The 15,503-nt window shown below is 46.4% G+C and overlaps 1 protein-coding gene across 1 annotated transcript; it reads left to right on the top strand.

Annotated features, from left to right (window-relative positions):
* Positions 1-10,908: 10,908 nt before the first annotated feature.
* LOC137381195 (histone H2AX-like) lies at positions 10,909-11,298 on the top strand. Its single transcript, XM_068053574.1, has one exon. The coding sequence runs from the start codon at positions 10,909-10,911 to the stop codon at positions 11,296-11,298; it is 390 nt and encodes a 129-aa protein (XP_067909675.1).
* Positions 11,299-15,503: the final 4,205 nt, after the last annotated feature.

The following is a 15,503-nucleotide window of genomic DNA, read 5'->3' as shown; positions in this document are numbered from 1 at the left end:
CTCTCTGTTACTTGCTCTCCAACTCTCTTGCTCTTTCTGTCCATGTTGGGTCCCTTTAAGAGTTTGGGACAGTTCTGGTGGTGCAGGGTCCCTTTAAGAGTCTGGTGCTGACACCCCCTCCCCCACCCCAGGGGCGGGGTTACAAGTCGCCTAAACCGCGGCTGCGCGGAGGCCAGAGGCAGCTTTTGACCCCTTGACCTCCAGACACGTGGGGCGAGGCAGCCAATGAGACCTCACTGACGCCCTGGAGGGAGGGAGGTGTCATCAGCCGCCATGTTTGCGTGACGTCACCCGCCGGCCGCTCTTTCCGCAAACAGCAGCTGAAAGGAAAAGGAGAAGCGGCTTCAGCTGTCGATCTCAATGGAGGAAAGTTGAATGTCTGAGCCGGGGGAGAATATAAAAAAGCGGCGGTTAACGCTCTTGTGGAGATGCGCATGTGCGGAGCATCCTCCCAGAGTGCAGCGCGGCCTGTCCCGCAGAAAGGGGCCGTTCCCACTCGCGGGGCATTATGGGAGGCGCAGGACGCCATTGCCCCCTCATTAACTCAGTCAAAATTAACTCATTCCCTCTCAGCTCTCTCTCCCTCCTTTTCATATTGCAGGCTGAAATGGGGCTTTGTTGGCATTCATTACACCATCCCGGGTGTGATCAGATACTCTGTCCCTTCGTAAATGATTTCCCGTCCCTCCATCAGCTTGTGATTGTTATTGGCTTTTCTCCGACTGAAATGGTTGCTCAATTTGTTGGTCTTTTTCTCCTCGCTTCATAACTAACCCCCTCTCCCTCCGTCTCTCTCCTCGTGTCAGAGATAGCAGGAGGGAGAGATAGAGAGAGGAAGACAGAGAAAGACAAAGAGAACAACCCCAGCTTCTCCAATCTATCCACACAACTGAAGTCCCTCATCCTGGAACCTTGCTCGTGAATCTTTGCTGCATCCTCTCTCATGCCTCCACATCCTACCTAAAGCACGGTGTCCAGAATTGGACACAATACTAGATGAGGATGAAGCAGTGTTTTATAAAGCTTCATCATAACCTCCTTGCTTTTATACTCCAAGCCTCTATTTACAAAGCCTGGATCCCATCCGCCTTTTAACCACTTTCTCAACTATCTCTGCCACCTTCAATTTGTGCACAGACATCCCCAGGTCTCTCTGTGCCTGCACCCATTTCCTTCTGTTCTTAGGTTCCCATGACAGAGAGGGACAGAAGGACAGGGAGGTCTAGAAATAATGAGGGGGAGAGAGAGCAAACAAACAGGAAACACATATGGGAACACCACCACCTGCAAGTTTCCCTTCCAGTCTCACACCATCCTGAATTGGAACTATATCACCATTCCTTCACTGTCACTAGGTCAAAATCCTGGATCTCACTTCCTCACAGCACTGTGGGTGTACCTACCCCACATGGACTGCAGCGGTTCAAGAAGGTGCAACGGCAATTGGTGATGGGCAATAAAATGCTGGCATAGCCAGTAATGAACACATCCAACAAATGAATAAAAAATAATAACAATTTGGCACCAAGTCACTAAAGGAGATATTGAACTGGACACAAGAACACAAGAAGTAGGAGCAGGGGTCAGCCATTCAGCCCCTCGAGCCTGCCCTGCCATTCAATAATATCATGACTGATCTGTCCCAACACTCAACTCCTCTTTCAGGCCTGCTCTGCAGAACCCTCGACTCCCTGAGAGGGTTGAGAACAAATATTTTCCCACAAAGACAAACAGGGTGAGACTCCCAAATCTAGAGCCCCTTAGATAGCAAGAATCAAACCAGGTGGAATAAGGCACAAAAGGGAAGCTTATGTCAGATACCGAGAGCTCAATACCGCAGAAAGCCGAGGGGAGTGAAGAAAGTGCAAGGGTGAAATTAAAAAGAAAATTAGGAAAGCAAAAAGATAGTCGGAAAATAATATTACCAAGTAAAATCAAGGAAAGCACAAAGATGTTTTATAAATACATGAAGAGCAAGAGGATAACTAAGGATAGAGTATTAGGGACCAAAAAGGGAATGTGTGTATGGAGGTGGGAGATGTGGGCATGGTTCTGAATGAATACTCTGTATCCGTCTTTATAAAAGAGGGGGAACTATGCAGACATTGTAGTTAAAGAGGAGGAGTGTGAAATATTGGATGGGATAAACAGGGTGCGAGGGAAATATTAAGGTGTTTCGCATCTTTGAAAGTGAATAAATGGTCAGGCCTGGATGCATTAGAATCAGTTCAGAGAAGGTTCACTAGGCTGATTCCTGGGATGAAGGGGTTATCTTATGAGGAATAGTTGAACAGGTTGGGCCTATACTCATTGGAGTTTAGAAGAATGAGAGGTGATCTTATTGAAACATACAAGATTCTGAGGGGACTTGACAGGGCGGATGTTGGGAGGATGTTTCCCTTGTGGAGGAGTCTTGAAGTAGGGGGCACCGTTTAAAAATAAAGGGTCTGCCATTTAAGACTGAGCTAAGGAAGACTTCTTTCTCCCAGAGGTTGGTTCGGCTTTGGAATTCTCTTCCCCAGAGAGCAGTGGAGGTTGGGTCAATGAATTTACAAGGGAGTCAAGGGTTATGGGGGGCAGGCAGGAAAATGGAGTTAAAGTCACTATCAGATCAATCATGATCATATTGACTGACAGAAAAGGCTCAAGAGGCTGAATGGCCTACTCCTGCTCCTATTTCTTCGGATCGAGTGTATAAATTGGAGGGTTTGCTCTCCACTTTTTAAACCATTTTTATAGCAGAGACAGGTCCATGTGTAATATAAACAGAGACAGGGTCTAGTGCAGACCTAACTAGTGCATTGATAACTGAGACTAGTGTAAAAGGTATCAAGGATACAGAATTCAAAATATACATTCAGGGGAAGTTTTTTAGGCCAGTACGTAGCAAGGTCAACAAGAGATGGGTCAGTTTGACACTTAGTTTTAGGGAATGAAGCTGGGCCGGTGGAAGGTGATTTAGAAAAGGTGGACTGGAAAGCGCTACTTGAAGGTAAATCAGTGTAAGAGCAGTGAGATTGAATCATTTCATCCTGGACGATTTATTATTCCAGAGTTATTTTTTATTTTCAGAGAAATTCAAATTCACAAGAGCCCAATGTGGGATTTGAACTCCTACTTTTTCAGTCATTAGCTCAGGCTTTCAGATTACAAACTGTAAAAGACATTCACCATCCTCCTGTTGTGACCTGACTGTCTCAGCTTTTGTGTATTGTCTCCAATCTTGTTCTTTCATGTGTCTGAAGACTTTGATGTTATTCAGACATTGGTAAACCACTTCATTCTCTCAGGACATCGGCTTAAATACCTTCAGGGACACAATCCACAATCTAATTCACACCCTATTCAAGCAACCAAAATCTTCAACTCCATTCAGACACCCTGATATCCTGTCCCTGCACAGATAACTGACAGTTCCACAATGCAGAAATGTCTGATTGAGAAACCACACTTACCTGACACAATCCAAGCTCCAAATTGAATCATTAAGATATCGAAAATACCACAGAAATGTGACTTGTTCCTTGCAACAGTGAGACTGAAACATTTCAGGGTACTATTCAACCAAGAAGGATTCCGAGAATCAGGATTGAAAGAGAAAGAGAGACAGCAAAAAGGGGGGAGTGAGAGAGGGGGTAGAGAGAGAGAGAGAGAGACACTGTCAGCTCCTGGATGGGGAAGGATTCTCTGTTCCTTCACCCATTTTAACATTGTACCATTTAGTTTAGACAGAGAGACATAGACTGACAGGGTGACTGACAGAGAAAGAAGGATATTTAACATCGGATATTGGATGTAATTTAACCCCACAACCCTGTTCCGGCATTCAATGAGATCAGGGCTGATCTGTGATCTATCTTACACCATATATCCTGCCTTTGCCCCTTATCTCTTACTATCTTTGTTTAACAAGAATCTATCAATCACAGGTTTAAAAATTAACCAATAATCCAGCATGAAATTTCCACAAACAATATCATGAGGGTGTGATGGCTCCCACAGTGGAATAGCTCACTGGATGTTTAAAATGGAGGCTATTTCTTCTGGATCATCAAAAGTATCTTCCTGGGCCCCAACATCATCGACATTTCCCCCTCTCCCGACGTTTTTTTTCTCTCCATATCTATCTCTTACATATTTGTGTCCACAGCAGTGAAAGATTACATCAAATTAAAATATCTTACATTATCCTTTTCATCCACCTCAACAATCTCTCTCTCTCCAAATTTGTCCCTCTCCACAGCCCTCTCTCTGCCTTTATAACTAACCCTCTCTCCCTCTGTCTCTCTCCTAATGTCAGAGATAGCAGGAGGGAGAGACAGAGAGAGAATGTTGAAGGAACTGTACTCTGTTCCTAATCTGTGCTGAACCTGTTCTGGAAGTGTTTGATGGGCTATATTAATCGGCCGTGTACAGTCCTGTATCAGGCTGTGAAGAAGCACAGCTTGTTCAGTGTACAACTGGTCAAAGGGAACGATTCACTCCTGTCTGCTACTGGGAAGAGAGACTGACCTGAACACCAAAGCCGTGTTTGACCGAGTGTGACATCGAGGAGCCTGATGGACAGATGGCGGGACAGAGAGAGAGACAGAGAGAGAAGGAGAGAGAGGGAGAGACAGAGAGGGAAAGACAGATGGAGAGACAGAGATAGAAGGAGAGAGAGAGAGAGGCAGAGAGAGAGAGAGAAGGAGAGAGACGGAGAGACAGAGAGTGAAAGACAGATGGAGGAGCAAAGAAAGAGACAGAGAGAGGAGAGAGATGGAGAGACAGAGAGGGAAAGACAGATGGATGGACAGAGTGAGAGACAGACAGAGATAGAAGTAGAGAGATGGAGGGACAGAGAGAGAAGGAGAAAGAGGGAGAGACAGTGAGGGAAAGACAGATGGAGAGACAGAGATAGAAGGAGAGAGAGGGAGAGACAGAGAGGGAAAGACAGATGGATGGACAGAGAGAGAGAGGCAAAGAGAATGAGAGAAGGAGAGAGAGAAGGAGAGAGACGGAGAAACAGAGAGGGAAAGACAGATGGAGGGACAAGAGAGACAGACAGAGAGAGTGGCAGAGACAGAGATAGAAGGAGAGAGAGGGAGTGACAGGCGGTGGGGAAGAGAGATGGAGAGACACAGAGAGAGAGACAGAGAGAGAAGGAGAGAGAGAGAGAGAGACAGAGAGGGAAAGACAGATGGAGGGACAGGGAGAGAGAGGCAGAGATGGAAGGAGAGAGAGGGAGAAACAGACAGGGAAAGATAGATGGAGGGACAGAGAGAGAGAGACAGAGAGAGTGGCAGTGCTAGAAGGGGAGAGAGGGAGTGACAGGGAGGGAAAGACAGATGGAGAGACAGAGAGAGAGTGACAGAGAGAGAGGCAGAGATAGAAAGAGAGCGAGGGAGTGTCAGGGAGGGAAAGACAGATGGAGGGGCAGAGGGAGACGGACAGAGAGAGAGACAGAGATAGAAGGAGAGTGAGGGAGTGTCAGGCAGGGAAAGGCAGAAGAAGGGACAGAGAGAGAGAGACAGAGAGAGAAGGAGAGAGACGGTGTGACAGGGAGGGAAGGACAGATGGAGAGACAAAGAGAGAAAGACAGAGTGAGAAGGAGAGAGATGGAGAGACAGGGAGGGGAAGACAGATGGAGGGAAAGAGAAAGAGAAGGAGAAAGGGAGTGACAGTGAGGGAAAGACAGATGGAGGAACAGAAAGAGAGACAGAGATAGAAGGAGAGAGAGGGAGAGACAGAGAGGGAAAGTCACAATAAAAGACAGAGAGTGATAGATGGAGATGGAAGGAATGAGAGGGAGAGAAAGAGAGGGAAAGACAGATGGAGAGACAGAGAGAGAGAGAGGCAGAGATGGAAGGAGAGAGAGGGAGTGATTGGAAGGGAATGACAGATGGATTGACAGAGAGAGAGAGACAGGGAGAGAGATGGAGTGACAGGGTGAGAAGGACAGATGGAGGGTTAGAGAGAGAGACAGAGTTAGAAGGAGAGAGAGGGAGTGTCAAGGTGGGAAAGACAGAGGGAGAGAAAGAGAGAAGGAGAGAGTTAGAAGGAGAGAGAGGGAGAGACAGGGAGGGAAGGACAGACGGAGGAATAGAGAGAGACGGAGACAGAAGGAGAGAGAGGGAGACGCAGAGAGGGAAAGAATGATGGAGAGACAGAGAGAGAGAGGCAGAGATGGAAGGAGAGAAAGGGATTGATAGGGAGAGAAGGACAGATGGGAAGACAGAGAGAAAGAGAGAGATAGAAGGAGAGAGAGGAAGAGACAGAGAGGGAAAGACAGATGGAGAGACAGAGAGAGAAGGAGTGACAGGGAGGGAATGACAGATGGAGAGATAGAGAGAGAGATAGAGACTGAAGGAGAGAGACAGAGACGGAAAGACAGATGGAGGGACAGAGAGAGAAGGAGAGAGAGGGAGTGACCGAGAGGGAAAGACAGATGGAGAGACAGACAGAGAGGCAGAGTCAGAGAGAGATGGAGAGAGAGGGAGAGACAGAGAGGGAAAGGCAGTTGGAGAGAAAGGGAGCGAGACAGAGAGAGACGGAGAGACAGAGATAGAAGGAGAGAGAGGGAGTGTCAGGGAGGAAAGGACAGATGGAGGGACAGAGAGAGAGACAGAGATGGAAGGAAAGAGAGGGAGTGTCAGGGAGGGAAAGACAGATGGAGGGACAGAGAGAGAAACAAAGAGAGAGAGAAGTAGAGAGAGGGAGAGACAGAGTGGGAAAGACAGATGGAGAGACAGAGAGAGAGGCAGAGATGGAATGAAAGAGAGGGAGTGACAGGGAGGGAAAGACAGATGGAGAGACAGCGAGAAAGACAGAGATGGAAGGAGAGAGAGGGAGTGTCATGGAGGGAAAGATAGATGGAGGGACAAAGTGAGAGACAGAGAGAGAATGGGAGAGATGGAGTGACAGGGAGGGAAGGACAGATGGAGGGATAGCTGGAGAGAGACAGAGATAGGAGAGAGATGGAGTGACAGAGAGGCAAAGTCAAATGGAGGGACAGAGAGAGAAGTAGAGACTGAGATAGACAGATAGAGAAGGAGTGACAGAGGGAGAAAGACAGATGGAGGGACAGAGAGAGGGAAGGAGCGAGAGGTAGAGGCAGAGAGAAGGAGAGAGGGAGAGATGGAGTGACAGAGAGGGAAGGACAGATGGAGGAACAGAGAGATAGACAGAGATAGAAGGAGAGAGAGGGAGAGACAGAGAGGGAAAGTTAAAATGGATACAGAACTGGCTCGTTCATAGAAGACAGAGGGTAGCAGTGGAAGGGTGTTTTTCTGAATGGAGGGATGTGACTAGTGGTGTTCCGCACGGATCAGTGCTGGGACCTTTGCTGTTTGTAGGATATATAAATGATTAGGAGGAAAATGTAGCTGGTCTGATTAGTAAGTTTGCGGACGGCACAAAGGTTGGTGGAGTTGCGGATAGTGATGAGGATTGTCAGAGGATACAGCAGGATATAGATTGGTTGGAGAATTGGGTGGAGAAATGGCAGATGGAGTTTAATTCGGACAAATGTGAGGTAATACATTTCTGAAGGTCTAATGCAGGTGGGAAGTATACAGTAATTTCTGTGTGTCATTGAATATATTCAACGCAGCGAAAGACAGATTTTTGATCTACAACAGAGTCAATGGTTATGGGGGCAGGCAGGAAAGTGAAGTTAAGGCCACAATCAGAACAACCATGATCTTATTGAGTGGCGGAGCAGGCTTGATGGGCCAAATGGTCTACTCCTGTCCTATTTCGTATCTTCTTATGTTCTTACACACACACACACACACACACACACACACACACACACACACACACACACACACACACACACACAACCAATGTGTGGCGGATCTAGAATTAATCCCACTTTCATACGCAATACCAGTAACTGAAAGGTACAGAATTAATCCCACAGATAGATACAGTACCACCGACAGGTACAGAATGAATCCCATGCTCACAATCAGCACCCGGGATCGAAAGATACACGTGATTCCTACCCTCACATAACAATATTAGACTGAGTTACAGAATGATTTCCACATTCATACTGGGCACCAATGACTGCGAATTAATTCATCCCACAATCACACACACTACCAAAGACTGACAGATACAGAATTAATCCCACACTCCTATGTAGTAGCAAAGACTGACACATACAAAATCATTCTCAAATATTCCTACAGTACCTGGCAGATTCAGTGACTGCCAAACTCACATAAATCACCAGAGACTGACAGATAAAGAATGAACTCACACACACACTGAGATACTGACAGATATAGCTTGAATTCCACACATACAGAACCACTGACAGATTCAGACTAAGTCCCAAATCACATAACATTCCAGAGACTGACAGAATGAATCAAATACTCACACACAGTGCCACTGACAGAATGTATTCCACACTCACATACAATACTGAAGACTGACAGATACAGAATATAACTCACACTTTCACAAAGTACCAGTGAGTGACAGGTACAGAATGAATCCCACATTCACACATGACGTTAGAGATGGATAGCCAAAAAAAAATAAGACTGCCAGAATAGATAGAATTCACATAAAAATTCTAAAATATGGCAGAGAAGCACTCTTGACACAAATACATGTCTCATTTCCCTCATCTGGAAGGAGGAGAGCATGACAGGGGATCTCCGCGATGCGGTAATTGTGATCATCTTTAAAAAAATTTGACAAGACCGACTGTGTTAACTATAGAGGGGTATCGCTGCTGTCCACCACAGGGAAGGTCATCACAAGAGTCCTTCTCAACTGCCTCCTCCCCGTGGCTGAAGAGCTCCTACTGGAATCACAATGTGGATTCTGTCCATCAACAGGCACAGTGAACATAATCTTCACAGCAAGACAACTTCAAGAAAATGTAGGGAGCAGCAGCAACCTTTATCCATGGCCTTCTCTGACCTGACAAAGGCCTTCGACTCTCCCAACCAAGAGGGATTATGGAATGTCCTCCTCAAACATACTGCACTACGACATGCAAGCTGTAATCCTTGCCAACGGATCTATCACTGACCCAATCCGAGTGCAAACTGGGGTCAAGTAAGGCTGTGTCATCGCACCAATGCTCTTTTCCATCTTCCTTGCCGCAACACTCCACCTCATCTCCTCACACTCAAACACAGTACCTGGCAGAGACAGAATGAATCCATACAGCACCAGAGACTGAGTTACCAAATTACATAAGACACTCAAACACAGTAGCCGAGACTAAAAAGGAAATTAATTGCACACTCACATGCAATAGCAGAGACACAACGACACAGAATCAGTCAATAAGTGTCCTCCTAACAACAGCCAGGACATTTCCAGGAAGCTCCACACAGGGAGCAGCTCTTTCAATAGAAACTGGGGCTGGAGAGAGTCTTTGTGAAATATACTTCCTGATTGCAGTAAGGGAATTTGTGATTGGTTGCAAATATTTAATCTGATTGGATGGCGAAAGAGACCAAATGTCGAATTACAATATTAAATCGTTGGGACATCATTCCAAATCACCCAATCACAATCTTTACTTTTCCCCATCCCTCATTAGCATAGAGCTGTGGGATTGTCTATTTAATCCGCACTCGGAAGGGGTTTGGTTTATTTCTGAGTCTGAAATTGAAACTGAAGATGGTTGAGGAGAAAAAGAAAGCAGCTGCTAAGAAGGGCGCCAAGAAAACCTTAGATAAACCGTCAGCAAAGGGCGGCAAGAAGCGGAGAAAGTCGAGGAAGGAGAGTTACTCCATCTACATCTACAAAGTGATGAAGCAGGTTCACCCCGACACCGGCATCTCCTCCAATGCCATGAGTATCATGAACTCGTTTGTGAACGAGATTTTCGAGCGCATCGCGGGTGAGGCTTCCCGCCTGGCCCATTACAACAAGCGCAGCACCATCAGCTCCCGGGAGATCCAGACCGCCGTGCGCCTGCTGCTGCCCGGGGAGCTGGCCAAGCACGCCGTGTCGGAAGGGACAAAGGCGGTGACCAAGTACACCAGATCCAAGTGAAACTGCACAATGGACTGAAAAACATCCCAAACACAACGGCTCTTTTCAGAGCCACCCACAATCTCTCTGAAAAAGCTGCATCCGAACATCTCTATGAAATCATTTTAAGACAATGTGTAACATAATAAATGTCCCACTGCTGTGTTTTTGTCTGCTGTCCCAGAAACCGAACTCAAACCCATAATCCGCTCATCCGCCTTTCCTTTTTTGCTTAAAGCTGTTATTGTTGTTTTACACAGCCCCTGAATGACCGCATTAACAGCTGCTTTCAGCGGTAAGGGTCAGACCTCAGTCCCTTCACTCTATTCCTGAAATGTGAACTGATTCATAATTTTATTAACAGTAACTCTCCGCACTGAAACAGCCCGGAATGGGATTATTACACAGCAGACCAAGGGCACTTTGAGGACTCGATCCTGCTTCCTCTTTTCAGAGAAGGACACTGGGCTCTGATTGAAGATAAACTGAATGTTTCCCTTCAGGGAAATGCTGTGAACAGGGATTTAGTACCTCCCGGGACAGTTTGAAAGCGATTGGAGAAAGATCCACAATTTAAACAACATTTTAAACCCGCGTCTTAATTCGTGACGGAAAAAGTTGAATAGAACAAAATAAAGACAAAGGATTTTAAATATTTGACTCAGGATGACATTTATTTTAATCCGCTCCTTTCTGACAATGAAATTGGCGGTCTTTTTGAAATTGACAAATTTTCTGCTTCTGATGTTTTGGCGGTAAACCCCGCCCACCTCTGTTGTCAGTGACCTGATTGGTGAAGAATATAGGCAAATGAGGTGAATTAAGTACCGGCCAATGGGGAGAGTTTTCAGGCTATAAGTAAAGTGAATGCGGCGGAAGTTATCCATTCTTTGTGAAAGTATTTGCGAGATTGTGGAAATGTCTGGAAGAGGAAAGACCGGCGGCAAAGCTCGGGCCAAGGCCAAGTCTCGGTCTTCCCGGGCCGGACTGCAGTTCCCGGTGGGCCGTGTTCACAGGCTCTTGAGAAAGGGCAACTATGCTGAGCGTGTGGGTGCCGGAGCCCCGGTCTATTTGGCTGCTGTGCTCGAGTATCTGACTGCTGAAATCCTCGAGCTGGCCGGGAACGCGGCCCGGGACAACAAGAAGAGCCGCATCATCCCCAGACACCTGCAGCTTGCCGTCCGCAACGATGAGGAGCTCAACAAGTTGCTGAGGGGAGTGACTATTGCTCAGGGCGGGGTGCTGCCTAATATCCAGGCCGTGCTGCTGCCCAAGAAAACCAGCGCTCAGAGCTCCCAGAAAAAGTAAAGCGGCCGAAATGTCATCAAATAAACCAAAGGCTCTTTTCAGAGCCACCCACAGTCTCTGTGAAAGGGCTGGTTACTGTCTGATTATAAAATGCCAGTAACAGGACCGAATGAGAACTATTTCAAATGTTTAAGCATCTGTTTCAGTGATTTCTCACTGTCACCCCAAAACCTGTCTAATTTATTAATTCCACACTGAGTGAGTTATTTGTCCCGTTACAGATTGCTGAATAGAGTCTTACCGCCATGTACAGAAAAGTAGACAAAAAAATTACAGATTAAAACTTCGTAATATATATAATCTATCAAAAGCTTCTTTTATTCCGCTTTTATCAGCACAAAGTGCTGGCCCGATTTTAAGAACAGCTTTAAACTAACGCCATTAATTCGCTTCTTTCCGACACTGAAATTGGCGGCTTTTTCGAATTCAAACTTTCTGCCAATTTAAGCCAGTGATTTGCTGTATTTTCTAATTCGAGGCTCTGCGTTTGGTTAAGACATGTGAATGAGACGTGGGTGACCAATCAGAAGTGGGCTCTGGATAGCGCGGGCTCAAACTGTGGGAATTCCAGGTCCCTGAATGATTGAGCTGAAACTGATCAGTTTCACAAACCCTGTCAGTTTCAGTACAGGAAACACCGTCTCGGGAGAAATAACATCACAAGTGGGTCTGGTTCCAGTGACCGATTCAACGGCTGCTGCAAAACTCCCGGATTCCCTCATTGCAGCGAAATCATTTTGAAATTCTATGAAAACAATGAGTGATTCTGGAGGAGTGATGTGGCTTTTCACTGAGGGCATGTGTCGACTGGGGAAATAACTAAGTGTAGAGCCTCGGGCACTGTTAACACAGCCCGTTTAGAAAATCAAATCCACTGCACATCCTTGCTACAAATGAAATGTCAAATTCGGGGATTCAATTTTTTTTCATCCCGAGCACAGCAGATTGATTGAACAAAGAATTAAAAGTAAAATACTGCGAATGCTGGAAATCTGAAATATTTCAGATTGATTGAACTGTTCTAAACAGCCTATCCCAGCTCCCATTTCTCGGTCACTGTGAGGCGGTGGGTGGCTCTGAGAAGAGCCTTTGTTTTGTGTTTGCTGGAAAGGGTCAAATTGTTCAACCGCCGATTCCGTAGAGAGTGCTGCCCTGCCGTTTCAGAGCGAACACCACATCCATGGCAGTGACCGTCTTGCGCTTGGCGTGCTCAGTGTAGGTGACCGCATCCCTGATCACATTCTCCAGGAAAACCTTCAACACCCCGCGAGTCTCCTCATAGATCAAACCCGAGATCTGCTTGACCCCGCCACGGCGAGCCAGGCGGCGGATTGCTGGTTTGGTGATGCCCTGGATATTATCACGAAGCACTTTGCGGTGCCGCTTTGCTCCGCCTTTGCCCAGTCCTTTGCCTCCTTTACCTCTGCCAGACATGATGATTCTTCACTCAGATCACTGCACTACATAAGAAGCAGACTCTTGCAGGCTCTACTTTACACAGACCGCCCGGACCTGCCTGAGAATGGCGGAGAGAGAGCAGGAAGGGGAGGAGACAGAGTGAAGATTGAACAGAGAGCAGATGGGGAGGAGACACCCAGAGTGACAGACAGAGAGAGAACGGCCCCTCATCTTTCAGCTCCACCTCCAGTTTCCTCTGGTTCGCCAATTTCAAACCCTTTATTAACAGTGGAACCGAAACCCAGCTCTCCACACAAACCCTTCCAGACTCGGCCTTCATAGTCAAGGCTTTCCAGAAAGCCGGAGCTTTTAAATATGGTTCCGCTACAATTAACACTCAGTAATATTCCCACCTAAACACAGTCCATTCTATAACAAATAACCTACTCAGTAACGTCACCATTTCCACACACATACTCTTCCAGCAGTTTACAAACACCTTATTTCAGCCGTTTGGGGAATCTCCTGTGTTAAGATTGGAGTTGGAAAGCGGCCTTTACCCGGCAGTGTTACCGTCTCACACTGAATCTGCCAGACATCCTGTTGATCTGCCTAGTTCCCCACTGTCTCTCTTGACTATTACATGGCACGGGTAGTATTTCAGAAAGTACTGCAATGGAGGGAGTGCTGGGGACTCCAGGCCAATCCTGGAGGGATGGGGAAAATATCTTTAGAAATTCCCTGGAGAGAATCGTGACATGACAGGTCTCCAGGGACAGACCAAGGAGTGAGTGTGGACATTGAATGGAAACATGGCAAAAAGAGTTGGGGATTCAGGAACACAATCCTCTTTGATGGGTTACAGCCTCCCCTCTGCTCCTACTCTTTACGAGACACTTTTCCAGTTTAAATTTATGGACAAGGTGGGTTAGTTGCTCTCAGGGTGGATGGGGGGAGAGGAGCCTCAGTGGCCATGGGTGGGACAGGGAAAATGGAGTCAGAGAACCAGGACTCCGGTCACTCCCCAGCAATGTCTGCTGGAAGTAATCTGTGGATCGGATGATGCCGGGGGCCCATGGAGAGGGGAAGGGGGTGGGGTGATGGAGTGAGGAGGTGGAGAGGGAGTGTTCGTGGTGTCACAGCCGACCCCCTGCCCAAACCAAACTCCCACATCCCAGCATTATATTGTCCAATTCCTGGAGGCGGAGGATGGCGATTCCCGTTGGATTAATTTCTAATGTTCGGCATCTTATCCTGATAAAATCACCAGTTCTGAAGGAGGCCATTCTGTACTTATTCTCCGGTCATCGAGGGGTCATCTTTCCCTTTTCAGCTCCTGACTGCTGGTATTTTTGCTGTTAAATGTGAAATGCAACATGTGTTCGCAGCTGTTTCTGCCCTGTTGCAGCCATAGGAACATAGAAATGGGGGTTGGCCATTCAGCCCCTCGAGCCTGCTGCACCTTTCAATTACATCCTGGCTCACCTGTATCTTAACTCCAGCTACCTGCTGTGATTTCATAAACCCTCAGACCGTCACTGGATAAACATCTCTCAATCTCAGGTTGGAAATTGTCAATTGACCCTCAGGTTTATCTGATTTTTCGGAGAGAATTCCAGGTTCCCGCTACCCTTTGTGTGAAAAAGTGCTTCCCGGCAATATTCCTGAAAGGCAGAACTCTAATTTTTGAGTTCTCTCCCTTTGTTGTGGAACTGCTTGTTTACAGCTCAGACCGAAGTCCACACTGCAGAACAAACAGCTGTTCCTCTGATCCTGTCACTTCAGCTTTGGATTTGAAGCTCAAGCCTCTTTCCATGATGATTCTTTGTGCCCTATCTCTGTAAATGGTTATGCCTGTCTTTTTGTGGGGTATGTCAAACATTCTTTTTTCCAGTCCTACTCAGGACCCCACCCCCAGCTCTTTTTCCGGTACAATGATGACTGGATCAGTGTCATTTCCTGCTCCCGCTCCGAACTGGAAAATTACATCAAATTCGTTTCCGATTTCCCCCTCACTGTGGTTGACAGGGCTCTCAACCCTTTTTATTATTTTATTTTATATTTTTGTTTAACCATGTGCCTGCCTTAAACTTGGTTTTTCAAGTATGTGCTTTTGGACAAAACTATTGATTATTCTGTCATTAACACTCTCTCAGCACTAATATTTTGTCTTTCACTACACCATTAGCACACTCCCTTTGCCTTTGCCCCATGACCTCCTTGTCAGTTAATCTCTCCTGCCCTCTGCCCTATTACACACCTTCCCTTTTGTTCTCTTCCCCACCTCCCCCCACCCCCGCTTCACTTGCTTAAAACCTATTACATTGAGTGTGAGACAAATTCAATCCATCTTTTGTACTGTATGAGATTAATTTTGACACACTTTCTGGTACATTATGTGACAGCGAGTTTAATTCTACATCTATCTGTCTGTGGTACTGTGTCTGAGTGTGAGATTATTTCAGTGTCAGTCTATGAAACTAAATGTGATTGTGTGATTCATTCTGTATGTTCAGTTTGCTTACCCACTGTTTTTTTCAGGTTTGTTTTCAGGTTTGCACATGCTGCTGTTCAATATTCAGTGTATTCACACCTAATCTGTACTAATGCTTTGTCTTTCAACACACCATTAACATATTGTTTGCCTTTGCTCCGTGACCTTTTGGTCAACTATGTGGCCTTGTTGTGCTTTAGACCATTTCCATTTCACATCTTTCTTCAACAACTCATGTAGTGGAGCTAACACCATTGCATGCTCAGGCAGAAATTGCAAGTAGTATTGGACCATGCGTAGAAAAGATCTAAGC

Source organism: Heterodontus francisci, chromosome 21, assembly GCF_036365525.1.
Source record: "Heterodontus francisci isolate sHetFra1 chromosome 21, sHetFra1.hap1, whole genome shotgun sequence".
NCBI classification, from domain to species: domain Eukaryota; kingdom Metazoa; phylum Chordata; class Chondrichthyes; order Heterodontiformes; family Heterodontidae; genus Heterodontus; species Heterodontus francisci.
This window is presented reverse-complemented; position numbering and strand designations above follow the sequence as displayed.

Bases quoted from the DNA above. Each gene is read 5' to 3' on its own strand.
- LOC137381195 (XM_068053574.1), top strand. From the start codon at position 10,909: ATGTCTGGAAGAGGAAAGACCGGCGGCAAAGCTCGGGCCAAGGCCAAG.